We start from the raw sequence: 26,853 nt of genomic DNA, 5'->3' as shown, positions 1-26,853 counted from the left end.
TGTAAATGGAGTTTTTGCAATAGAGAATATAGAGCTTGATGAACATATTCATATTTAAGGGATAAATGTGATTAGACAATATGATATATTTAATCTGTAAAAAGTGGCAAACATGTCAGAGTTATTGGCTGTTGGTATCAATAAGGGCCCCTAATCTTCTGACATATCAATACAAACGCACACCGACCCGGAAATAAGGTTTCATAGTGCAAACAAGATACGACCAGATTATTGGATATGCATTCCGCCGGGTCTGCACAAGTTTTGTGTCCTGTGCCATTACAAAAAATGCACGCACATAATTGTTATAATAATGCAGGCCATCTAATATCACACTGCAGTGTGACGACAGTGAGCTTCATAATTTTGGGGACGTTCTCGCTGTAGAAAGCAACTTGTAGAGAAGGGAAGCGATTGTTTACACAACTCTTCTTCAAGCTTACAAACCCTCCAACGCAAGGGGGTTACGGACCCCTTACGTCCTTGCGTACCCTCCTTGCGTCCACTGCAAGGGCCGGACGTGCGCCTCCCAAAAATGGGAATCTTCCGTCGAGGCGGCGCAGCAGCAAGGGCTGTGATTGGTCCGCTGACTAAAACCCGACGCAGAACAATAAACGTTCAAGACTGCGTCGAAGCGTCTGCGTGGACATTGCGTTGCGGGAACGTGGAACCATAAAACACCCTGTGTGTGTAAGTGTTGAATGACATTAGGGCTCAGAAAGGGGACGAAACAAAATAATGTGCAGACATTTAACAAGCTATGCTTCTAAAAATGCATGGGGACGAAATCTGCCATTTCAAAAAATGGTCGGGACGTGACCCCATTGTCCCCGGTGTAAATGACAACTCGATACTCAAGTGTTCCGCTCAGATAACTGCTTGATTCACCGCTCCTGTCCGCGTGACGTAGACCTTATTCCACCAGGTTATGTGACAGGATCCCTCTCGTTCCAGCCCTTATGTCTCCGTAAATAATAAATCGAATACTGTCTGTATGAAACTAACTCAAATTACCCAATAATACATGCTAAAATGTCCTGTTCGCACCCCTGTTTACCACACCTGGGTTGTTTAGCACAACATACAAGCTGAAAATAAGTAGGCATATACAGTAGAATAAATGCATGAGGCCAAAATAAAAAACGTATAAGCCAATTAATACAAAACGATTAATTATAGTTCAATCAGAAACCGAAACCTGGGGTTGGTGGAGAAGTGCGCAGATGCCTTGACGTCAGAAACCTTCAACAAATGTCCCCATAAAAAAAACATATAAATAAGAGAGAGCGCAGCGCTTCTGCTTGAGAAGACGATCCAACGACGCAACGCGCTGAACTCAGAGGCGCTCCACGGAATCACTGCACCACGCTGAACTCAAAGGCGCTCAGAGAACGCACCGCGCTGAACTCAAAGGCGCTCAGAGAACGCACCGCGCTGAACTCAGAGGCGCTCAGAGGAAGCACCGCGTTGAACTCAGAGGCGCTCAGAGAACGCACCGCGCTGAACTCAAAGGCGCATACACCCAGCGCTCTACAATAAACAACATTCACATAACGCTCACTAAGAACCCCTCAAAATGCCGATTTCAAACAGTTCTACGTCCTCGACGAAGACCATTCGCCGGGCCGCGTCGGAGATGGAGCGGTCCGACTCTGTGACGGTAAGAAATCTTTAGTAGCCTAATCCATTTCAAAATTTGTATTTAAGTTGCAGCTATTGCATCAAGGCACATGCCGTCCATATGGGCAGGTGGGGCAGCGAACTTGCAAAAGCATTCTCCCAAAAAAATAGTTCCTCTGTAAATCGTTGCTCCAAGTTTATTTCTAATAATGTGATTATCACATTAACTATCTGTTTTCTGTAGGCATTCCAACTGTTTTCGGTCTGTTGACATCAAATTTTGGATGATTGCGATTCTAGTTGAGTTTAATGTGTCATGCAATGTTGGGGTAGGGCAGCTCAGCGATCGCGTTCCTCCGTATGTTTATTGCATAACCCTGCAGGCTTCAATAGGCCTATTTCAATCCGCGCCAAAAGACGCATGGTAAAGTACTCTCCCCAATGTTGGTCATATTCTAGAACTGTTTCCATATCAGATGCAGATATGGCGAGTGGTTTCGCACCTGTGATTAACAGTGTTAAAAACATATAAATTGTGGGTGATGGCCGCCCAGTTAAAACCATTTGGTTCTACAGGATACTTTATTGTGACCATTCCCAAACTTTACCTTGTTGTGGTAGGTGTCAATGTCCCCATTGCGCACATGCGCACTGTGGCATAATTGTAAGCGCTTCAGTTTGCTGTTTATGAGATAAACATGGGTCAGTTGCTTACATGAGTTAAGACGAACACAACACTAATATTTGTATTTGCACATATAACAGTAACATTGCGGGTCCTGGCCCTTTTGGTAGTGGGCTCAGAGTTTACAAACTCTAAAGTTTACAATTGAGCTGACGGCGCGTAGCCTAATACTGACGGTTATAGGCTATCACTTTATTTAATATTAACGTCATTAGTCAACATCAACGCAACGCACCGATTTACCAAACCGACACCCGTATTCAAAGTCGACACCCGTATCATTCACCACACTGCAACTTCATTTTACTGGGCTAGTTTTTATTTATTTATAATACCATGAGACCGAAGCAAAGCTCATCAAACAATTGTAGCCTTATTTAATCGTGTATCCACAGCGTTACAGCGGCCTGGCCAATAGGCGTAGGCCTACACGAGGTCCAAAATAAGGGCAAGACAGTAGCGCAAAGACCCGAGATGGTTTGCCCGCCTTAACGCGCAAATTCAGTGATCCCCAAAACCCTTAATTCCCCCCAGTCCCCGCGGTTCATCGGCCGGCGGCAGAGCCTGATCGAGGACGCGCGCAAAGGGCGTGAGGCGGCAGCCGCTGCGGCAGAGGCGAAGGACGTGAGCGAGCTGATCGTGTTCGAGGAGGAGAACGGCAAGGCGCTGCTGAACGTGTTCTTCACACTGAGGTCCTCCAAGATCCCCGCCCTGTCGCGCTCCCTCAAGGTGTTCGAGGTATACGGGCTGTTCTGTTATTAATTCTTAGGATCCCTTGGTTTGTACCTGAAGAAGAGTTTAATTTTTAATAATGTTTTGGTTTAACCCCAAATTATGATATTATTATTATTATATAATAATAATAATAATAATAATAATAATAATAATAATAATAACATGATGATGATGATGATGATGATGATGATGATGATGATGATGATGATGGAGGTGATGATGACGGTGATAAATTATAAATGATGATTGATGATAAATCCGTATAAGGATTATTAATATTAGTGTTATTCTCTTCTATGGTTTATGGTATGTGCTGAAAAAATAACAAACAGATGTTTTTCATATTTACTTTTATTTGCTTAACATTGAACCAAAAATGCTAATAATTTGTGCCAAACCATTTTATTTTCGGGTTAGGGTTGGGCTACTACAGCAATAAATTAATGCCCAATTTTATTTGATGATGAGATGGTGCTCTGTATATGAGCAGACCTAGTTAAATGCAAATTGCCTGAAATGCAAAACCTTGGTTTTAATGCATGTTTCAATTTAAAATACATTTTACAATTGGGCAGGCCCTAAACAACTCTCTCTCTCTCTCTCTCTCTCTCTCTCTCTCTCTCTCTCTCTCTCTCTCTCTCTCTCTCTCTCTCTCTCTCTCTCTCTCTCTCTCTCTCTCTCTCTCTCTCTCTCTCTCTCTCTCTCTCTCTCTCTCTCTCTCTCTCTCTCTCTCTCTCTCTCTCTCTCTCTCTCTCTCATTCACTTTCTCCCATTTCATATGTGTTTCTCTCTAATCGCTGGAGGCAGGGCTCTGGAAGTGTGTAATTAGCAAACACAAACTCGGCCAGCAGTAGTAAACTGTTAAAGGTTTCAAATCAACACTGTGTAGACTGGCCACCATGTTAACACACACACACACACACACACACACACACACACACACACACACACACACACACACACACACACACACACACACACACACACACACACACACACACACACACACACACACACACACACACATTGAATCCCCTTCTGAAAGCCTCATCCATTCTGCCTTTTAGGTAGAATATTGGTCCTCAAACGGTCCCTTGGTTCTTGGCCGTCTTTACCTATAGGTTGGGTTTGTGGCACACAGGCTAAATCCTCTTCGGTAGAACCGGCACCACTAAATCATTCTTCATAAATGATATTGTTAACGGATGCTTCATTGATGCCAGGAGGGCGATGGTTTCCTCACCAGACCGGTTGTTCCTTTATCTGTCAAGACGTTTGAGGCTAAGATCCACCACCTGGAGACCCGGCAGAGCGGGAAGGCGAACCGCGACCAGCAAGAGGCGCTGGAGTACTTTGTCCGCTGCGAACTGCACCTCTCCGACGTGGGAACGCTCATCAGCTCCATCAAGAGGATCGCTGAAGACGTCAGAACCACCAAAGAAGTAAAAGGTAAAGCAGGCTCCTCCACCACCACCCCACCACAACACAAATCCCTCATATCGGGTGGGGCTCCACTACGAGGACGTTTCCCAAATAGGTTGAAGTAAAGTTAATATAGTTCAATACATCTTTAGGAAGTCATAGGAGACATCCCACCTCGGTCCTATGTTGAGGACATTTATTTGACCACTAATGTTTCTTTCACTTAGTTGTTTTATAAAGATATTCTTTAATCGAATTAGCTATAAAGATAGCCTAGTGACGTCACTGCCCACAGTACAAAGACGCTGAACCTGAGATGTTTACGTGGTTACGCGCCACAATAACTCGTGACACTGCCATAGGAAGCTTCCTACGTATGGGCCCGTTTCCCGAAAGCATCTTTAGCCTAAGTGGATCGCAGAGTGGGTCGTAAGAGCATCGTACAGTTTTCACACCGTTTCCCGAAAGCATCTTTGGTAACGAACGTCTTAAAAACGCTCACGAGTCACGAGTAGCTAACGAGTGCTCCAGGGTACTCGTAGGACGCTAAGAGCCTCGTTAGCCTACTATAGCCTCAGTGGCGTAGCCAGCGGACATTCCTAGTATTGGATGCGTTTTATTATAACGCATTGGTAATGGTGTATCACGTGAGTCTGAGCCTAATGTAGGCCATTATGTTCTTAGTTTGAGAGAGACAGTCCAGGAAATGTTTGAGCAGGCAGGGCACTTAAAATGTGTGAGAGAAAGTGGGGGGGATTTGTGCAGACTGACATAGGCTACTCATAAAACGTAGCATAAAATAATGTAAAAAAAAAAAAAAAAAAATTATAATATTTTTTTTATAAAAAACAAGCAAAGGGGCAGGTAAAAGGCTGGGATATTCCCGTCACGTTGACGGGAATGTTTAGTGACATGTGGGAGGGTGGAGGGGGTTAAAAAAAAGTCTCAATCACTCTTCAACGCGCATGAAAACCAGCCGCGTAGTTATGAGGGCCGTCCTCACACCGATCTTCCTCGTCGTCATCGTCCTCAATGTCCTCGGGTTCAACCAAAGCTACCCCAGCCTTAGCTGCAATGTTGTGCAACATAGCTGTCACACATATCACAGCGCATGACTTGGCCGGCGAAAACTGGAGCCCTCCGCTGGACTTGTGAAGGCATCTAAAGCGCAACTTCCACCTCCCGATCATGCGCTCAGGATTAGGACTGCTATATATGTCGGCCTAGGCTTAATCAATTGTGTTTTAATATCTTTAGCATTCATATTATTGCAATCTATTCTTTTCGTAGGCTACTCTGCGGTTGGCCCTGATGGGGAGATATTTTAACCCTTTTTAACCCCATTTTCCTCCGACATTCCTGCGTCTCCCCCTGCGTCATAGCCTGTTTCAGCACCATGTCAGTGGACAGGTACAATCCTAAAATCGTCTTGAGTGCAGCGAATGCGCGTTCACGTTAAGAGGAGTTTCGGGAAACGCTCCGAAGAAATTATCGATGGTTCGAAAGATCCCTCTTTCGAACCATCTTACGAGCGAAGATCCTTCGATATCCGGAAACGGGGCTGGTCCCAGGAAAACTGGCAGTGGAGACCATGGTGGAGACGCAGCCTGTGGCATTGTATCAAACAATCACAGATGCGACGAACATGCCTTGTGTGGCTAATGTCTAAGGTACGAACACACCAAACGCGTACCCGCGTAAAGATTTACGTGCGTAACGCAGCTAAAATGTTGCTTGACCATTTTGTGTCAAAAATGGTCCTATGCAGCTACGCGCCTAGATGAGTCCATGTCCATGCAAGTGAACGGAGCGTTCCCTCTTCGTCATAACTATCAAACCAAACATCCTTCACATTCACCGAGCGAACATTACGAAAGTAAAATGCACATTTCTCGCTAAAAATGTTTCCATAAACGCATTTAATGGCGTAACTATGTTACTATTTCCACCCAGAATAAAGAAAGTTGTCGGCCGTGGCTGCGCTGGAGTCCGAGGTAGGAAACCCAAACGCCGCCGTGTTTGGGTGATAGAGTTTAGATCGGGTTAGATTAAATAATCTCGGATATAAATAACAATAATCGGGTTAAATAACTTCACATGGTGTGTCTGGTGTGTTTCCAGCATTCGTAGTGTTGATCAGCAGATATATAGTCCGCCAAGACGTTGAGGTTGCTTAGTAACCAGAGACTCTGTCCATGCAAGTGAACGGAGCGTTCCCTCTTCGTCATAACTATCAAACCAAACATCCTTCACATTCACCGAGCGAACATTATGAAAGTAAAATGCACATTTCTCGCTAAAAATGTTTCCCTAAAAGCATTTAATGGCGTAACTATGTTACTATTTCCACACAGAATAAAGAAAGATGTCGGCCGTATGCTTCTGTCCAAGCTCACTACTCTCTGCCAGTGACGTCGGGTCAAGCTCAACGCTGATTGGGCAACGCGGCTAATCGTCATGCGTATGAGCGTAAAAAGTTAAATTTTTTGAACTCCTCGCGTACACGCGTATATGTACGCGCGTATATATACGCGCGTACATATACGCGGCTCATACGCGGCTAACGCGGGTAAATATGGCGAGTGGATAGTGCCAAACCTTAGGATTCCCTGGAAGAGGCGAAGGAGCAGCCTACCCTCCGTCGCCGTGGGAACGTGTGAAATTTTGAAAGGGATTGATTGGGACTGCAGACGAGAGACCAGCAGCGACGTCACGGCGACGGCATGGAAGATCCGCCCACCGGCGGCGGTGTCACGGCGACGTACATAAGGAAATTCAGACATTAGCTGTGTTCAAAATCGTTCCCTATACACTCGTTCCCTATTCCCTATATAGTGTACATGATATAGTGCACTATAAAGGGAATAGGGAACGAGAATTCGGACACTACGCTGAACATTTCTAAACGTCATTTGCGTCAGTAAATGCGCCGGGTATTTGTGTGACGCAGACAGATGCGCCCACATCATGTAAACAAACCGGGCACTCACGAGGAAAGCTGGGGGTTGTAATGATGTTGAATGTTACATTTCCTTGTTCAAGTTTTCTTAAACTAATTTTGAATGTTAAATGTTCTATGTTAAATCCCAAATAAATTGTTGACATTTCTATACGAAAGCCGGAGACTCCATCATTAAATGTATTCGTTTTCGCGGTTATTCAGCTTCTTCTTCTCCTCCGGAAAAACACGCCCGCATTGCATTGTGGTATACGGGAGAAACATTTAGGGTACATCGTATGTACCCTATTTTATGTCCACTATATAGTGCCCTATATAGTGGACCACTGAGAATTCGAACACCCTACAAAATGGCGTGCACCCTATTTAGTGCACTACATCCATGATAGGGAACGATTTCGAACACAGCTAAAATGTACGTCTTCTCTCGACGTGTGGATAAGTTCGTCGCCACTAAGACGCCTGCTACCCTACGTCGCCGTGAGAACGCCTGAACTAGAGAGAAGGCTATTTAAATATATTAAAGATTTGCGTGAGAATCTGTTTCTCTCCAGCAAAAAGTCATCCGGATATAGCCGTGGTCTTATAAATCTCTCCCAGTGGATTGCACGAATAATTGGCGCTCCGGTATCAACAGGGCTCTCATCAAAAGGGCATGCCATTGTGAACACATGGAATCCGCGGTGAACGCAGCTTTAAATCCCCAAAACCGGGTTATGTTCCAAACTTAGGCCCCGTCCACACGAAGCCGATTTCATGGCGAAACCGCAAAGGTCTTGTACGGTTCGGCCTTCCGTCCACACGAAGCCGGCGAATCCGCTGACCGAAACCGCAAACTTCTGAAACCACCCTCGGAGGTGGTTTCAAATCTATCCGGTTTCGTTTTGGTTTCGTGTGGACGCCTGAAACCGTCTGAAACCGCAAACCATGACGTCATCGCCCCACCCCTCGACCCCCTAGCCAATGGCTCTTAAGCCCGCGGAGTCTCAGAAATCACAACACAAAAGATGATGGCGGACTACAAGCTTGTAAATCGTTCTGCAGCATATCATGTCCCTTGTTGGGTTGCTAAGCCATTATTTATTGAGAATCTAGTTCGCCATCGTAGAAGAGCTGTTTGTTTGTGTTGTTAGTGGTTCGGGGGGCAGCCTTTATGCGCATGCTCGCCTCTTCTTCTTCTGGATTTGTGTACCAGAAGCAGCGCCCCTTATGGGCCTGGAATGTTTACTACAGCGTTTCTACAGATCTATCCGGTTTCGCTTGGCTTCGTCTTTACGGAGATACTTCGAAACCGGATAGATCGAAACCGTAACGGTTTCGCCCGTTTCGGCTTCGTGTGGACGGGGCCTTAACCTGCACAAAACCTGGTCCGACCAGGTTTGATTCAGAGCATATGTTGCTATAGTAACTAACATACCGTGTTCATTTTGGAACGGAAACCCTAGGGTTACCGCAAACCCTGGGTTAATTTGCCCGGTTATGTGATAAAACCGGCTTTGTGGAATACCCCTCTGCCCTATGAAGTGACATCATGCCCATACAATCATCAAAACATTTTTGAGATCTGTTTTAAAACAGTATGTCTTTTTGACACATAAAAACTTTTTTTATAAAATGTCATCAACTTATTCATCAACAAGTCATTGGATATATTAATATCAGAAAATAATGAAGAAAAAATTATATATATAGACTGGGAATCGAACCCCAGTCCCAACGGCGGCGGCGTGCATATCCTCTCTACACGGCGGCGGCGTAGCTTCTCCACACGTTCATTTCACACGTTGTTATCCTTCTCCAGGGAATCCTGGCACTATCCACTCGCCATAGGTAAAATGTTGCTTTAGCGCATGTAACGCGTGTACGCAGCTCATGCGCGCGTAAACCAATGGTTCCCTATGGAAAAATTGCCGATTTTATACGCATCGTACGCGGGATACGCGTTTGGTGTTTTCGTACCTTAATATCCTATTGTCAGGCTTACCTTCACACCTGTGATAGAGGACAATTTTCTCAACAAATCCTACACAGGTCTTGTGTTATTAATCAAACATTTAAAAATAAACATTAACTGACTTGGTTTTTAATGCATGGGTTTTTCTCCTATAATCTAGTTCACTGGTTTCCAAAGCAAATAGCAGAGTTGGACAAATGTCATCACCTGGTGAACAAATTTGATCCCGACTTGGATCAAGACCATCCTGTAAGTCTCCTCATATATGTGTCTGTAAATATATATATATATATATATATATATGTAATCAAGTAATAAAATGTGTATGGGACTTAGGCCTCTTCTAGGATTGTGGATGTAACTGCACAGAGGGGCGTATTAACTACCAGAAATCTGGAACAAAAAAGTATACTGACAACTTAAAGTCAGCGAATGAACTATTTTTTAGGATTATGGACACATGGTCTGATTCCCCCACACTGTTTTCTCTAGTTTGTCCTTTCTCAAAGTCTCAAACTGTGATCGTACCTAGCTGCCGTGAGTGTGGAGGGAAATTTGGTAATTAGTCAGTGTCCTGGTCATGTGAGTGTATGACTTGGTCATCCATATGGTTACTTAGCAACGAGGATTAGACTCCCACCTACTAAATCATCTTGAAGGAACTGAAGGAAGATTGTGTGAGATTGCAAGTTAATACACACTTTGATAACCCTTAATAACACAATTAGAAGTAAATTAAACAGTTTTCCATCACCTTAATGGCCTGTCTCTGCATTCACTGTCTAAGCCCTGCTGGCTCCTTAATGACCTGTCTCTGTATTCACTGTCTAACCCCTACCTGCTCCTTGATGACCTGTCTCTGTATTCACCGTCTAACCCCTACCTGCTCCTTGATGACCTGTCTCTGTATTCGCTGTCTAACCCCTACCTGCTCCTTGATGACCTGTCTCTGTATTCACTGTCTAACCCCTGCCGGCTCCTTTATGACCTGTCTCTGTACTCATTGTATAACCCCTGCCTGCTCCTTTATGACCTGTCTCTTTACTCACTGTCTAACCCCTGCCAGCTCCTTAATGACCTGTCTCTAATCTCACTGTCTAATCCCTACCTCTTCCTGTGTTAGTTTTCCTCCAGTAAACCCCTGTTTGTTCTTGCAGGGCTTCTCTGACCCTGTGTACAGACAGAGGAGGAAGATGATTGGGGAAATCGCCTTCAGATACAGGCAGTAAGACGTTAGCTCCCTACAGTAACATCAGAGTTCTCCATCTGGAATTATCTCTTTTGACAGACTGAAGTGACTCAAACTGGGCTAACCAATCACTTTCCAAGGACTGTAAGTGGCCGTTCAGACAGTGTTGCACACCCATCTTTGTTTTGATACAATCTGGTTGGATTTAGTCTTTAGTTTCTCATATTTGACTGCATAGCAATGGCCAGCAGTCAAACAAATACATGCGACTTGCGACCATGTGACTTCATTGAAAGGGTAATTTGATCAAAACAACATTGGGGGAGCAAAAACGTCTGATGCAACTTCACTACTGTTGGGTACCGTGTTATTAAAACTTGTTTCTCTCCGTCCCTGCAGCGGCAGCGTGATACCCAGGGTCGACTACACAGAGGAGGAGATCGGGACCTGGTGAGTTTGGCTCCCTGCTCATCATTTCTCTGCTGTGAACCAGTTTTTTGCTAAAAGTGAACACAGCTAAACAGCCTAAATAGACCTCTGAGCTGAATGGCAGATTTGAGCAGAAAGAGGAAAATGGTGTACCTAAAACCCCAAAGTGTCCTCCCTCTCGGCGCCCTTCCTATTGTAACGTCGGGCAAGATGGAGTAAACACATGAGATCAGAAAAGATAACTTTATTGTCCATTCAATTTACATTACATTAACACATGTTCTGTAAAAAAATGTAAAAAGCAGACACAGTACTCAGTATAAAACACAGTTTAAAACAGACAGTACTCAGTATAAAATAGACAGTACACAGTATAAAACAGACAGTACACAGTATACAAAAGACAGTACTTTGTATGCAAGAGAGACTATACACAATAAACAACAGACAATAATCAGTATACAACAGACAGTACTCTGTATAAAACAGGCAGTACACAGTATAAAACAGACGGTACACAGTATACCAAAGACAGTTATCTGTATAAAACAGACAGTACACAGTACCAAAGACAGTTCTCTGTATAAAACAGACAGTACTCAGTATAAAACAGACAGTACACAGTATAAAACAGACAGTAGACAGTATAAAACAGACAGTACACAGTATAAAACAGACACAGTATACCGAAGACAGTACATAGTATACCAAAGACAGTGCTCTGTATAAAATAGACAATAGACGGTATTAAACAGAAATTAAATGGTATTAAACAGAAAGTACTCAGTATACCACAGACAGTACAGATAACTATGAACTATAATGAACTGGGGATCCCATCCCTGAAGTCTGTCTTCTAGCCTCTTGTCTGATGTTGAACACAAAGCCTGAGGACCCCATGCTTGTGTGTGATTGGCCAGGAGGTCGATGTACGTGACTCATGCTTGTGTGTGATTGGCCAGGCGGGAGGTGTACGTGACCCTGAGGGAGCTGTACAACAGCCACGCCTGCAGTGAGCACCTAGAGGCCTTCCAGCTGCTGGAGAAACACTGCGGCTACAGCCCAGACAACATCCCCCAGCTGGAAGACGTGTCACGCTTCCTCAGAGGTAGACTTATAGAAGGCCAACACCAACATATACATATGCATAGATATATGTATATGCATCTATTTGTATATACAGTACATAGATATTAATGTTTATACATGTCTATATATATATATATATATATATATATATATATATATGTATATACATACGTGTCTATATACATATACTGTATTTATATATATATAAGTACATATATATTATGTAGAATAGAAATTATAAAAAAAATCCCAAATTCTCTTTTTATTCTTCTTTCCTGGTGGTCTCCCTCCACCTCCCCACCTCGTCCCCCCTCCCTCCTTCTCACTTCCCCTCTATTTATCCCCCTCTCTCTTTCTTCCCCTCTGTCCCCCTCTCTCTCCCTTCCTCCCCCAGAGCGTACGGGGTTCCTGGTTCGACCAGTGGCTGGTTTGTTGTCGGCCAGAGACTTCCTGACCAGTCTGGCGTTCCGAGTGTTCCAGTGCACCCAGTACATCCGCCACTCCTCCTCTCCCATGCACTCCCCTGAACCGTGAGGACCCCATTCAGCCACCCCCACCCCTCGAACACCACCATCGTCATCTTCATCAGCATGATCATCAGCATCATCATCAGCATCATCATCCTAACCCTTGAACCTTTTCCGCCCGCTAGCTAGTCACGCCCACGAGTTTGTCCCATTCACTAGCTGGTCCCATCCATTAGCAACATATAAAATGGCTGCTTCTTCCTCCTGGTAGATCCTTTATTTAGACCAGGGGACGGGAGTGTTTTTGGTGAGGCTCCACTCTCTGGCTACGATACATTAGCCCTGCAATGTCGCTGTCTTGCCGGAGTAAAACCGAGGGGGTAAAATGAAATCCCCCTTCGTCACGGAGCCGGCTTTCTTGGGTCACTGGAGGAGGAGGGCTACGCACGGAGAGTAAACCTCTTTAGAATAATTTGCATACTCCAATTATTTTTTACACGCGATTAACTATATACAAGTGGAAAAATGCCAACATATACCTTACTTTGCTGACCACTTGTTTTTAATACCAACGAAAGCCTCGTAAGGAAAGTTCCTCTGGTATTTTCTCGTAGATCACACCATCTTTCCCCGTCTTCGTTAAATGCAACTGCATCACCTTCTCTCCCATGAGGGTCAGCAGCTCGCGGATTTCACTGTTCTCATGTTGATATCTGATTAATCTGATGTGTGTGTGTGTGTGTGTGTGTGTGTGTGTGTGTGTGTGTGTGTGTGTGTGTGTCTCCGCGTGTGTGTGTGTGTGTGTGTGTGTGTGTTTGTATTTCAGGGACTGCATACATGAGCTTCTGGGTCACATCCCCATGCTGGCTGGCAGGACTTTTGCCCAGTTCTCCCAGGTAATATCTAGATCCTGGTCCATAATACGACACTTGGTATCAGTGTCTTTGCCTCAGCCTCTCAACCATTCAGTCTTACTTTATTGCCAAATAACGAGACGTCCGTCATATATCTTATATATAGAAATATGACAGACTGTATTTATTTTGTTGACTGCATTCATTTTCATTGATTAGCTTTAATGATTTCCGAAAATGTTTCATGTAGAACATGCTTCAATCTAATGCTTCAGCGGCTCATGCTGTTAACTGTTCCTGTGTGTAGAACATCGGTCTGGCCTCACTGGGGGCGTCGGATGAGGACATAGAGAAGCTGTCCACAGTGAGTACACAACACATGGCTGTACAGACGGCCTCCGCCCCTCTGTCATGATGTTCTCTCAGTCAGTAGCCTCTGAGCATGATGTTCTCTCAGTCAGTAGCCTCTGAGCTTGATGTTCTCTCAGTCAGTAGCCTCTGAGCGTGATGTTCTCTCAGTCAGTAGCCTCTGAGCGTGATGTTCTCTCAGTCAGTAGCCTCTGAGCGTGATGTTCTCTCAGTCAGTAGCCTCTGAGCGTGATGTTCTCTCAGTCAGTAGCCTCTGAGCGTGATGTTCTCTCAGTCAGTAGCCTCTGAGGGTGATGTTCTCTCAGTCAGTAGCGTGATGTTTTCTTTCTCAGCTGTACTGGTTCACCGTGGAATTCGGCCTGTGTAAACAGAATGGAGAGATTAAAGCGTACGGCGCCGGACTCCTGTCTTCCTACGGAGAGCTAGTGGTATGTCCCCTTCTCTACGCCTGTCTTCTTCTCTTCTATCTCCTCGCCACTTCCTCTTAAAGCTGCTGTAGGTAACATCCGTGAGTTGTAAAGAGAACGAGCAGCGAAGAGCCAAAGAGATCGACTTCCTGAAACTAAAGAAAGACAACCAACGTCCCAACAATCTCCTCCCTCCCTAGTCACTACCTCATCCCGCTATTGAGAAGTGCTGTATTGTTCTTAGGAAGACATTTACAGTGAACTTCGATCATGTCATTCAGGACAGGTAGAGGCATCATCCTGCTGAAGTATGCTGGCAGCCATTGGGGGACAAACCCAGAACTTTTGGCCCGGGAGTCAAACGTCCAGAACCACCAAACTACCATGCTATATCCTGTCCCGACCCCATCGCACAGGTCATCTGCTCCTCTATTTGCTTGTGTTTAGTTCATCATAACTGTTCTCCTCGCCTGCAGCACTCCCTGTCGGAGGACCCCGAGAGGAGGGTGTTCGAGCCGGACGCCGCCTCGGTGGAGCCCTACCAGGACCAGAACTACCAGTCCGTCTACTTTGTCTCTGAAAGCTTTCTAGACGCCAAAGAGAAGCTCAGGTGCTGAGACGAGAACACATACACACGCGCACTGACACAAACACACACACATAGAAGACATAAACCCCCACACACATGCAGGGAAGCATGCATAAACACAGACGCACACACACACACTCACATACAAATGCAAGCAGACACACACACACAAAGTGCATTATCCACATTATATTACCCATAATGTGATTTGGTATATGGGAGAGGGACAAAGAGGGAAAGGGATAAACAGAGGGATACAGAGAGTGAGGGAGCGTGAAAGAGAGAGGGAGGGAGGGAGGTATCGACAGACACACACCTACTACACTGCTGGGAATTCTCTCTCTCTCTCTATCTCTGCCTCTCTCTGTCTCTGTTTATTTCACTCTGTCTCTGTCTCTCTGTCTATTTCACTCTGTCTCTGTCTCTGTCTATTTCACACTGTCTATTTCACTCTGCCTCTGTCTCTCTTTCTATTTCATTCTGTCTAATTCTCTCTCTCTCTCTCTCTCTCTCTCTCTCTCTCTCTCTCTCTCTCTCTCTCTCTCTCTCTCTCTCTCTCTCTCTCTCTCTCTCTCTCTCTCTTATCAATACAATTCAATTCAATTCAATTCAAAAAAGCGTTATTGGCATGAGAAATAAACATTTGCATTGCCAACGCAGGTGAACAATACTGCACATCAAATGGTGCTCTGGGAAAACTAGTAGCCCCTAGAAACCACCAATGATCTCTTTTAAGTCCCTTCCTATTTATCTGAGAGTCTTTCCTGAATTTACTAAAACTTTATTAGGGGTCGAAGCCAACAGGTTGGAACCCTATTGTTTTTGTAAGGATTTTTCCTATTATTAGGGGTCCAAGCCAACAGGTTGGATCCCTATTGTTTTTGTAAGGATTATTATTATTAGGGGTCCAAGCCAACAGGTTGGATCCCTATTGTTTTTGTAAGGATTCTTTAGGGGTCCAAGCCAACAGGTAGGTTGGATCCCTATTGTTTTTGTAAGGATTTTTCTTATTATTATTATTATTATTATACTTCCTACCAAGAAAGTGGTACCACAGCCCAAACCGTAAATGGTGCACACACGACTATGACTAGACAAGACTATGCAGACAACAAAATCCAGACACGCCGGTCACTAGGTGGCGCTATACCAAGGGAAAATGCATTTGGGGCTACAACTCCCACACCGAACCTCCCACAGTCAAAGACTTGTACCCACATATTCACTGGAGTCTGCTGCATCTTTTGACATAGGCCATGCCCATTTGCGTCTATAATTTTTTTCCGCAAAATCGCGAAAACCGCTAAACTGTCTTTTCCATACTCCTCCCACATTTTTTGACCAATTGACATAAAACTTTGCACACGACATCTTCAGACGCACAGGAAAATAAATCATGGAACACTTTTTGATCCGACCTTCGACGACGAAACGGTAGCGTTTGGAATATTGGTTTATTAGCTACGTTTTACGTCGAAACGCAAAAATTCAAAAAATACCAAAATTTGACATCGGATCAAGTCCAAATTTTAGAAACATGTCGGTGCTACCCTTAATGGCGTTCAATAAAAAATTCGGAATATTTCGCCATTAGGGGGCGCAATAAACGAGGAAATTGTATAGCTTCCAATTGGCCAGAGAAATGTTCTTCAAACTATAAGAGAACCATCAAGGGGCAAACCCGAGTCTATATAAAAAATAGGGCCAAGAATTATTAATGTGGGCGGGAGTTATTTAGCAAAGGAAAATTGTCTTTGGAAAATTTCGCCACAAGGGGGTGCAAAGAAACGACAAAATAATATATCTCCTAAGAATGTTCTGCCAATGGATTGTTCTGAAAACGCGTTTTGGGCTATAATTCCCACACCGAAGCTCCCACAGTCAAAAACATTATACGCACAGATTTACTGGAGTCAGCTGCATCTTTTGGCATCGGCCACGCCCATTTGTTTTGAACACATGCTTCGCGTTGTGCCGGCGAAATGCACATTTCTTGGACCCCTGCATAACTGCTTGCAGTTCTAGTTAGGGGTCCAAGCCAACAGGTTGGATCCCTATTGTTTTTGTAAGGATTTTTCTTCCTATTATTATTATTAGGGGTCCAAGCCAACAGGTTGGATCCCTATTGTTTTTGTAAGGATTTTTCTTATTAGGGGTCCAAGCCAACAGGTTGGATCCCTATTGGTTTTGTAAGGATTATTATTCTACCTCCCCGTGAAAGTGGAACCACAGCCCAAACCGTAAATGGTGCACACGCGCCAATTGCATGGCTAGATCCAGAATCGGCACCGCTACTCAGATAACAAAATCCAGACACGCCGGTCCCTAGGTGGCGCTATACCAAGGAATACGCGTTTGGGGCTATAACTCCCACACCGAACCTCCCACAGTCAAAAACTTGTACCCACATATTCACTGGAGTCTGCTGCATCTTTTGGCATAGGCCACGCCCATTTGCGTCTATAATATTTTTTCGCAAAATCGCGAAAACCGCTAAACTGTATTTTCGCTAATCCTCCCACTTTTTTTGACCAATCGACACCAAACCTTGCACACGACATCATCAGACGCACACGGAAATAAATCATGGAACACTGTTTTGATCCGACCATCGATGACGAAACGATAAATTAGACATCGGATCGAGTCCAAATTTAACACACATGTTGCTGCTAACCTTAATGCCGTTCGATAAAAAATTCGGAAAATATCGCCATTAGGGGGCGCAATAAACAACGAAATTGTATATCTTCTAATTGGCCCAAGGAATGTTCTTCAAACTATAAGGAAACCATCAAGGGGCAAACCCGAGTCTATATAGAAAATATGGCCAAGAATTATTAATGTGGGCGGGAGTTATTTGGCAAAGGATAATTCTCTTTCGGAAAATTACGCCACAAGGCGGCGCCAAAAAACGACGACATTGTATGTCTCCTATTTGGCCAATGGAATGTTCTGAAAACGCGTTTTAGGCTATAACTCCCTCACCAAAGCTCCCACAGTCAAAAACGTTATACGGACCGATTCATTGGAGTCAGCTGCATAGGCCAGGCATAGGCCAGGCCCATTTGCGTCAGTATTTTCTTTATGCAAAATCGTGAAAACAGCTAAACTGACTTTTCGCTACTCCTCCCACATTTCTTGCCCAATTGACACCAAACTTTGCACACGACATCTTCAGACGCACACGACAAGAAATCAGCAAATCAGCAAACTATTTTGATCCGACCATCGTTGACGAAACGGTAGCGTTTGGAATATATGTTTCGCGTTGCAAATCAGTAAAAACTATTTTGATCCAACCGGCGACGACTAAACGGTAGCGGAAAATGCGTTTGGGGCCGAAACTCCCACACCGAACCTCTCACAGTCAAAACCTTTATATCCACAAGTTGTTCACGGTAGCGTTTTGAATACTTGCTTCGCGTTGTGCCGGCGAAATGCACATTTCTTGTCGCGTTGTGCCGGCGAAATGCACATCTCTTGGACCCCTGCATAACTGCTTGCAGTTCTAGTTTCCTTTATTTCTCTATTATTATTCTGTATTTTTTTTAAACCTGTTGATTTTATAACATTTATTTTGTGCTTAAAGCCCTTTGTAAGGTCGATTTTGTGTTCTAGATGAAGGTTATAGTGTCATCAGAGAAGGCTAACCCTTTCCTAGTGTTGTGCCTCTGTTCTCTGCGGTCCCATAACGTTTCCTGAGTTGGGAGAATAGCAGCGAACGTCTGCCCAGACGGGGTTTATTTAATACAGCCCAATTCTCAGTGAATGACCGGGGACACTGGAGTAAGGTGCTGAGAGCCCACAGCACCCGACTCAGGCGGGGCCTGGAACTGCCTCTGTGGGCTGTAGTGTTTCTGTTGGTGGATGAGGTGGGTTTTTCTTCCAATGTTTCCTCACTGCTGCTCCTCCTGTGAACTTGGTCCTCACTGCCTTAGTTCAGTGAGTCTGTGTTCTAGTTACTGTATATTACCACCAGTAGGCTATAGTGTGGCTGGTGAACAGTCTGCAACCTTGCCTTCCAATAAGCTGACTATGTAGCAGATAATGTAACAAATTTCTGAGCACATAATATAATATTTTGCCTATAATTTTACAATGTATAACATTCGTTCACCACAAATTACTCTTAAAGGCAGTGCCAAAATTTAAATATTTTTCAACCATTCAGCAAACAAAAAGGCAACAGGCTCATTTAGGGGGCCACTCGATGACATCAAGAAGCGTCATAAACACACCCACTGAAGTGGTGTGAGAAATACCGACTTTCTACTCCTCATTTACATTTTCTACGGAGAAAATACTACCTCAGGGGTATTATTATTCAGGAGATTATCAGGGTACAAATGACAGGATATATTGTTCACACATACGGCCCATCAGTAGAATATCAGGACTTACACGTGTGTCTGAAAGCAGCTAGTGTGTGAGCATTTGATTACATTATAAAATTAGTCAATTTATCGTAACAGGGGTAATTGTTCAATGGAAAGTGTAGTATACTATTGTAACAAGGTCACAGTGCGCTTGGACTCTAGGTTTGCTTTTCCAATTTTTCCGTCCGACACAGGCTGGGGACACATCCGGCCGCCAACTCACTCCCCCCCCCCCTGGCACGGGAGAGGAAGTCCGCCACGGCCATCTGCGCCCCAGGCCTGTGCACAACCCGGAAATTGAAGGGTTGCAATGCGAGGTACCACGCATTGCAACCTCGCGTTGCAATGCGTAATCCTCGCGTTGACATCCTTCATGCGGTGGAGCCACTGGAGGGGGGCATGGTCGGACTAGAGGGTGAATGCGCAATCCAGCAGGTATTATCGAAGGGCGCCAACCGCTCATTAGATGGCGAGACACTCCATCGTGCTGTACCGACCCTCCCGGTCTGACAGTTTGCGGCTCAGGTACAGCACCGGTCGGTCGGCCCCTTCCACCTGCTGGGTCAGGACCGCGCCCAACCCCCTGTCCGACGCGTCTGTCTGCAGGGAAAAAGGGAGATTAAAGTTAGGAGCACACAGGACCACTTCCCCGCAGAGGGCTGTTTTAATAGCCTCAAACGACACTTGACATGGCTCCGACCACTGGACTGTATCTAGGGGAGGTCGGTCGGACTGTATCTGGGTGAGGTCGGTCGAGGGGCTGGCTGTGTCCGGGAAGTGCGGCACAAACTGCCGGTAGTGCCCTGCCAGCCCAAGGAACCGCCTCACCTCCTTCTTGGTCCTGGGCCGAGAAGAGGCGGCGACCGCCATGGTCTTACAGACCTGCGGCCGGACCTTCCCTGCCCCCAGGTGGTACCCCAGATACTGGATCTCCCTCCATTCGATCACGCACTTCTTCGGGTTGGCCGTGAGCCCCGCCCGTCTCAGCGACTGAATGCCGGCCGCCACCCGCTGCACATGCTGCCCCCACGTGTCACCATAGATGACGATGTCATCAATTTTGCCAATTCGCGCCGCATCACGTCTTGTTTGTGGACGGGCAGCCTGTAGGGGCGTGTCCGCACTGTTAACCCAGGTTGCCTCTCGATGTCATGAGTGATTAACGGGGTGCAACCGGGCAGGGGCGAAAACACGTCGGCGAACTGGAGTTGCAGGCTGGCAACGCCTCCGCTGGACTCACCAAGAGATCCTCCCCTCGACCGACCGGAGAGTTGGCGCCTGGAGCAGGGACTTCTGGTCCGAGGTCCTCTTTCTCCGTTAGCGTCGTCGCGAACGCGACAGGGGCCACATCGTTCCACCTTGTAAGGAGGTTGATGTGACATGTCTGTTTGTTTTCGCCCCTGTCCGACCGCACATGGGCACTACCTCGTAATCCACGTCTAGCCATTGATGCCAATTTCGAGCATCCTTGTGTACGAACTTACGGATGATGGACTTTAAAGTCTGGTTAAACCTCTCACACAAGCCGTCCGTGGCTGGGTGATAGACGCTCGTGCGGATGGCCTTGACCTTCAACAACCCATAAAGTTCCCTAATCGTGCGTGACATGAAATTGTTGCCCTGATCAGTTAGAATCTCCATCGGGATTCCCACCCGCGATATGACATGAAACAATGCCTGCACAACACTCCTCGCGGAGATGTTGCGCAACGGAATTGCTTCCAGGTATCGGGTTGCGTAGTCGATCAGGACTTACACAAATCAATACCCCTGTGCAGAACGTTCTAATGGCCCGATAATGTCCATGGCAATGCGGTCGAAGGGGGCTTCTACCAGGGAAAGGGGCCACAAGTGAGCCCTGGGGACGGCCGAGGGATTCACCAACTGACAATGGGGACAGGAGGCGCACCACCTGCGCACCTCCGCCCGAAACGCTTGTGTGATGGTATCCGACTGATTGTTTTATCGTACCCCAAATGGCCCGCCATTGGGTTATAATGCGCTGCCTGGAAAACCATTTCCCGGCGGCTCCTGGGAACCAGCAATTGGGTGACAACCTCCGCACTCTGGGAGTCACGACCCATCCGATAAAGCCTATCCCTAACCACCACAAAGTATTGGTGAGTCAGCACTGCGTCTGGCTGTACCCGAGTACCATCAATGGCTATCACTTGGTCGTAGGCTGAGCGTAGGGTAGCATCACAAGACTGCTCGAGCAGGAAATCCTCCCTGAACAGCGTCGGACGCCCCCGCATCGGCACAGAACACAGCACCCGAATTACATGTCCCTACCTGTCGTGTCTGCAACCCCGTAGTCCCCCTAACAGCCTGGGAAACCCAGCCCAATCCAACCCTAGAATCAGGGGATGCGTGAGGCTTGAACCAACCGCCGCCATGACTCTATGTTTTTTCCCCCCATAACGAATTTCAATAGGGACCAAGATACATAGGGGATACAGAACATCCCCGTGTATACACCTCACCGGAACGCTAGATGCCTCCACCAATGCCTCGGACCGCACCAGGCGCTGATGGATCATGGTCTGCATGCAGCCCGAATCCAAAAGCGCCTGGTACGTACCCCGCTGTATCCCCACCGGGATACTGTACGCCTCGCCGGGACCGTGGGGAGGAGACGGGGCACCGGTGAAGCGGACGATGTTCCTCGGGATTTAAGCTTAGCCGGATTTGGATGGCCTTGGCGACGGTGTCGTAGTCTCGTTGGGCCCCGGCCGGCAGACTGTGGGCTGCGAGCTTGGCCTCCCCCGTCAGGAGTGGCAGGAGACGGTGAGCCCACTCCTGACGAGGCCAACTAGAGACCTCGGCGGCTCCCTGGAAGGTCTCTAGGAAGGCCTCAGCGTCGTCCGCCTCCCCCAACTTCGGGACATGGATGTGGGCCACGGCTCCTGCCCCTCTGGGTTCACCGCTGCTTCCTCTGGAGGAGAGCTCACGGAGAACAGCCTGATTATTTCGATCGTTCAGAAGTCCAACAAAACACAAGTCGTTAAACGTAAATCATAACTCCGCTCAAAGCGGTCACAGGGTGCGTTCCAGGCGATCTCTGGCGGCGATCGCCCCTGTCTCTCTGCTCCCGAACCTTGCCATTACAAGACAAAGCAGGCACATAAATACACACTCCCTGATTGGTCTCCCTGATTGCGAGCAGGTGCCCGCAATCAGACCAAATCCCCCCAGACCAGATCCGGTGCGCTCCCAACAATAATCAACAATAATCATCATTGAGATTAAACATCTCGTCCAGTGTCCTGGCCAAGACAGGCAGTCACACATAGCATACACACAAAACATCAGAAAAATCTAACAACTAAAACCGCAAGGGGGAGGGGGAGATATCAATACCGCAAGACATTTGGGGAGGCTCAAGGAGAAGAGTAATATTAAGTTTGAGCAACAAAGTGTAAAGCATTTCGGGAGGCTCAAGGAGGACAGAGTTATATTACATTTTAGCAACAAAGTGCAGTCTTGTGGTGGACTCTATAGACATAATTCACCATACTGTGTTATTGACATGTTTTCGTTCTGTGTTATTGGGACACTGTCTCTTTAAGATCACGTGACTTATGTGTTGATATGCCTGTCGGTGTGATGTTTGAATTTAACGGTTTTTATATGACAAAATGAACGACCTGCCGTTGCTTGTCGAGGTGAGAAATTGTCTTCCCTTCTTTTATCGCAATTTCTACAGTCTATAGACAGAACGTGTTACCTGGGAGAGTTTTTTGACGGAGGAGCTGTTATGTTAAAACATAACGTCTTACCTGGGCGAGTGTGTCACTGCGGTGTGTCCGTTCTTACCTGGGCGCGTGTGTCGATGGCGGAGCAGTTATGTTTAAAAACATAACGTCATACGTTGGCGAGTGTCGCTGCGGTGTGTGCGCGTGCGTGTGTGTTCTTACCTGCGCGTGTATCGATGGCGTAGCTGTTATGTTTAAAAACATAAAGTTTTACCTGGGCGAGTGTCGCTGCGGTGTGTGAGCGTGCGTGTGTGTTCTTACCTGCGTGTGTGTCAATGGCGGAGCCGCTATGTTTAAAAACATAACGTCTTAGCCCGGTGAGTGTGTCGCTGCTTTTGTCTTGAGTACGGTGTGTGCGCGTGCGTGTGTGTGTGTGTGAGCCTCCGTGTATGTGTCGCTGCCTTTGTCTTGCAAGTGGTGTGTGCGCATGCTCGTGCGTGTGTTTGTGTGTGTGTGTGTGTGTGTGTGTGTGTGTGTGTGTGTGTGTGTGTGCGTTTCCATGTATATTCATGCGCGTGTGTGTATGCGATGTGTATGTGCTATGTGTATGTGCGTGCTTGCGGTGTATGTATGCATTCGCGCGTGCTATGTGTGTGTGAGCTGCAGGCTGCTTGGCACATGAGTAACTTGAGTAACTGGTGCGACAGGCCTGCTGTTATAGTAGTAAGATATTCCTACAGTGGCCGGTCTACATAGTGTTGAATCCTTCACAGACACCTTCTTTACAGTTCACTAGTGCTGGCCAAGTTTGCATTCTTTGTCAATTGCCAATACCAGATCTCCGCTTCCAGCAACATGATGGGTTGACTCAAAAAACGAAGATAAAGAAACTGCCCTTTCACCCAGACCTGGGCTGCCGTCAGACTGTAGATTAGTCTTCACCCAGACCTGGGCTGCCGTCAGACTGTAGATTAGTCTTCACCCAGACCTGGGCTGCCGTCAGACTGTAGATTAGTCTTCACCCAGTCCTGGGCTGCCGTCCGACTGTAGATTAGTCTTCACCCAGACCTGGGCTGCCGTCGGATGTAGATTAGTCTTCACCCAGTCCTGGGCTGCCGTCCGACTGTAGATTAGTCTTCACCCAATCCTGGGCTGCCGTCAGACTGTAGATTAGTCTTCACCCAGACCTGGGCTGCCGTCAGACTGTAGATTAGTCTTCACCCAGACCTGGGCTGCCGTCCGACTGTAGATTAGTCTTCACCCAGACCTGGGCTGCCGTCAGACTGTAGATTAGTCTTCACCCAGACCTGGGCTGCCGTCGGATGTAGATTAGTCTTCACCCAGACCTGGGCTGCAATCGGATTGTAGATTAGTCATCTGAAATGGGATCTGTGAGACTACCGCCCACCCTCATTGTGTTGAGTTGGTCCGTGTGTGTGACCACCAGGGCGTACGTGGCGGGCATCAAGCGGCCCTTCTCTGTGCGCTATGACCCCTACACCAGCAGCGTGGAGGTGCTCGACAACCCGCTGAAGATCCGGGGAGGTCTGGACTCCGTGAAGGACGACCTGAAGATCCTGACAGACGCCCTGAGTGTGTTGCCCTGATGTCCGCGCACACAAACACGTCAGACACACCAACCTACCCTACACAAATGCATGAGCCATACAGCACACACATACGCATGCACACACACACGCACACACACACACACACACACACACACACACACACACACACACACACACACACACACACACACACACAGCCGCGGCCCCCCTGTCCCCCGCCTCCACCTGGTGGACACATGTGCCCCGTGTTCATCTGGTTCTCTGTGCTCCTCCCCGTTCTCAGTCCGTCCACTAGAGCCATGAGAATGAAAGTGTTGTAAAGCTGAGTGGGCCCCTGTGGGCCCCGTGTCACCACGTGCATTCATGCCTCCATGGGTTTGAGGAGACGAAGGGTTTTCTCATCAGATTTCCTTCAGAGTGTATTCCATTTTGTTGTTACGGTTTCTGTTAGACCCTGAGCTAATCAATGGCAAAATGTGATCATGAATGTATTAAAATAACAGAGTATGTGGCGCTTTCATTAATCAGAGTATATTATTAAACTTAAACAAAATATACCTTTTAATTATGATGAGTTCATTTAAAAGAAAAACGGCTGTAGTTAAAATGCTTTTGTTGAGTTGGGAATTTAACTGCTTGCAATGTTTGTTCAATTTCAAAAGTTGAAATCTGTGTTGTCCAATGTCAATGTGTAATAAAAAATGAAGGGAAATAACTTTATTGTCAATCGTTTTTGACAAAGCCAAAAAGTTTTTCGCCAAGAACTGAAATGAATAATAGCAATCTGCTTTCAAAACCCGATGAAAAAGTATTCAACATATATGACTTTATATTTCCAGATAAACGGTATATGATATAGAAATATAATTAATATTTTCTGCAGGTCTCCATGATTGCATATGTATTTGGAATACTTAAAGAAATGAAAAAAATGGAAATATCTTCTTACAGTAATCGACCAATACATTTACACATTATGCCACTAGAGGTGGCTGTTCAGCAGTACACGGTTGGACTTCCTGTTGATCTGATAGATGCGGAGGTCATAATGCCGTGCAACAACAATGCACAATAGACCAAATAAAGTTACCGCGGCTCATTACCATAGTCTCTCTATTTAGCGTATTTTTAATCACAATCTCACTTAGTCCAGGGTAATTATAACTTGATTCAAGTGCAGGTGGTTATATTTATCCAATTCTACACATCAATCAGTATCTCAGAATATATCATTCTTAACCATGGTTAGGGTGTCTTGCTTATGTATGCCTTCTGTGAGCTTTTTTTCAGCACTCTGCTACTGACACTATTTGTATTGTTTATATTCCACTGTATGTTATATTATACCACATGTATGTTTTTTTGCCCAACCTAGACAAATATCTTGAGGAATGATACACAAACAATAAAGTAGGCCTAATCAAAAATAAGGAATTGTTTTATAAACATACTTCTTTGGGACTTTCTGGGAGTAATTGTTGAGAAGAGCGACAGTCCTTACCTTGGGTCGACGCATGTTGGTTCTGCAATATGCAACAACAATGCACATCTTACCTCGATCAAACCCATTCCCATCCTGTGTCTGTAGGCCTGTTTTTCTCACATGCACTGTTGTTCCTATAGTGGCCGCTAGGTGTCAGCCGGAGGTCACTGAACCTCAACCATCCTCTTGATAGAGAAACGGTTAAAGCACAAAAGTAAAGGCAGTTCATATAGCACGCATGTAAGTTACGTATGTAGGAATAATGAACCATTAGTGATGCAGGGAGATGTTTTCACTAAATACTGAACTGTCTGTCTGTCTGTCTGCCTGCCTGTCTCTCTATTTGTCTGATTTGATCATCATCTCATCCTAAAGAACTCGCTTGGTCCACCAACCTTCGTAACCAGCTATATTCGAACAGGCCTACAATGGTCCACAATACCTTCCTCTGAGCCCGTGAGAAACAATGGTGAATTAGTGGAGCAATCATTCAATAATTTAGTTATAATTTGGACTGATTTGTGTTTGGTTGGAGCTCTTCATCTGGAGGAAACCTTGACCACCATGAGACGCATGTGATGATTGGTTTGAATGCTGGTCTAACAATAACGTATGTGTCATTTAGGCTTACACGTTTACTAAGTGAAAACGACATTTGAATGGCGGTAAAATCTGTCCAAGCGTGAGTCAGAGCAGAGCTGGTGGAACATGGTGAGACATGTTGGACACTAAGTTTCATGTGGGCGGAGTCCAGTGACGCGTGGGGCACTCTGCGTTCCCGAGGCGCATCCTCCCGGAGACGCCGCGCGTAATGGCTCTGGGACAATGCGTAAAGGATCAAAATACGACGTGGAATTGTTACTCATTCGGTGAGTCTGGTCCGTCCAAGTCTCTCCTCGCCTCCTGCTCATTCTCTCTGAACACAAACCTGACTGGACCATCTTTTTTATTTTTTTT

At 46.0% G+C, this 26,853-nt stretch overlaps 1 protein-coding gene across 1 annotated transcript; it reads left to right on the top strand.

Annotated features, from left to right (window-relative positions):
- Positions 1-1,290: 1,290 nt before the first annotated feature.
- On the top strand, positions 1,291-25,128 carry th (tyrosine hydroxylase). Its single transcript, XM_030366605.1, has 13 exons — positions 1,291-1,660; positions 2,840-3,043; positions 4,312-4,489; positions 9,536-9,624; positions 10,533-10,600; positions 10,964-11,014; positions 11,956-12,101; positions 12,477-12,612; positions 13,376-13,445; positions 13,711-13,767; positions 14,105-14,200; positions 14,656-14,789; positions 24,290-25,128. Exons 1-13 carry the CDS (start codon positions 1,577-1,579, stop codon positions 24,447-24,449), a joined length of 1,473 nt encoding a protein of 490 aa, XP_030222465.1. The 5' UTR covers positions 1,291-1,576; the 3' UTR covers positions 24,450-25,128.
- The last annotated feature ends 1,725 nt before the right edge of the window (positions 25,129-26,853 follow it).

The sequence above is a fragment of the Gadus morhua genome, chromosome 9, assembly GCF_902167405.1.
Source record: "Gadus morhua chromosome 9, gadMor3.0, whole genome shotgun sequence".
Lineage (NCBI taxonomy): Eukaryota > Metazoa > Chordata > Actinopteri > Gadiformes > Gadidae > Gadus > Gadus morhua.
This window is presented reverse-complemented; position numbering and strand designations above follow the sequence as displayed.

Excerpts from the sequence above, each read along its gene's own strand:
- th (XM_030366605.1), top strand. The coding sequence starts at position 1,577 with ATGCCGATTTCAAACAGTTCTACGTCCTCGACGAAGACCATTCGCCGG. Across the intron at positions 4,490-9,535 it reads AACCACCAAAGAAGTAAAAG|TTCACTGGTTTCCAAAGCAA; the intron begins GTAAAGCAGGCT and ends CCTATAATCTAG. Across the intron at positions 12,613-13,375 it reads CCCATGCACTCCCCTGAACC|GGACTGCATACATGAGCTTC; the intron begins GTGAGGACCCCA and ends TTTGTATTTCAG.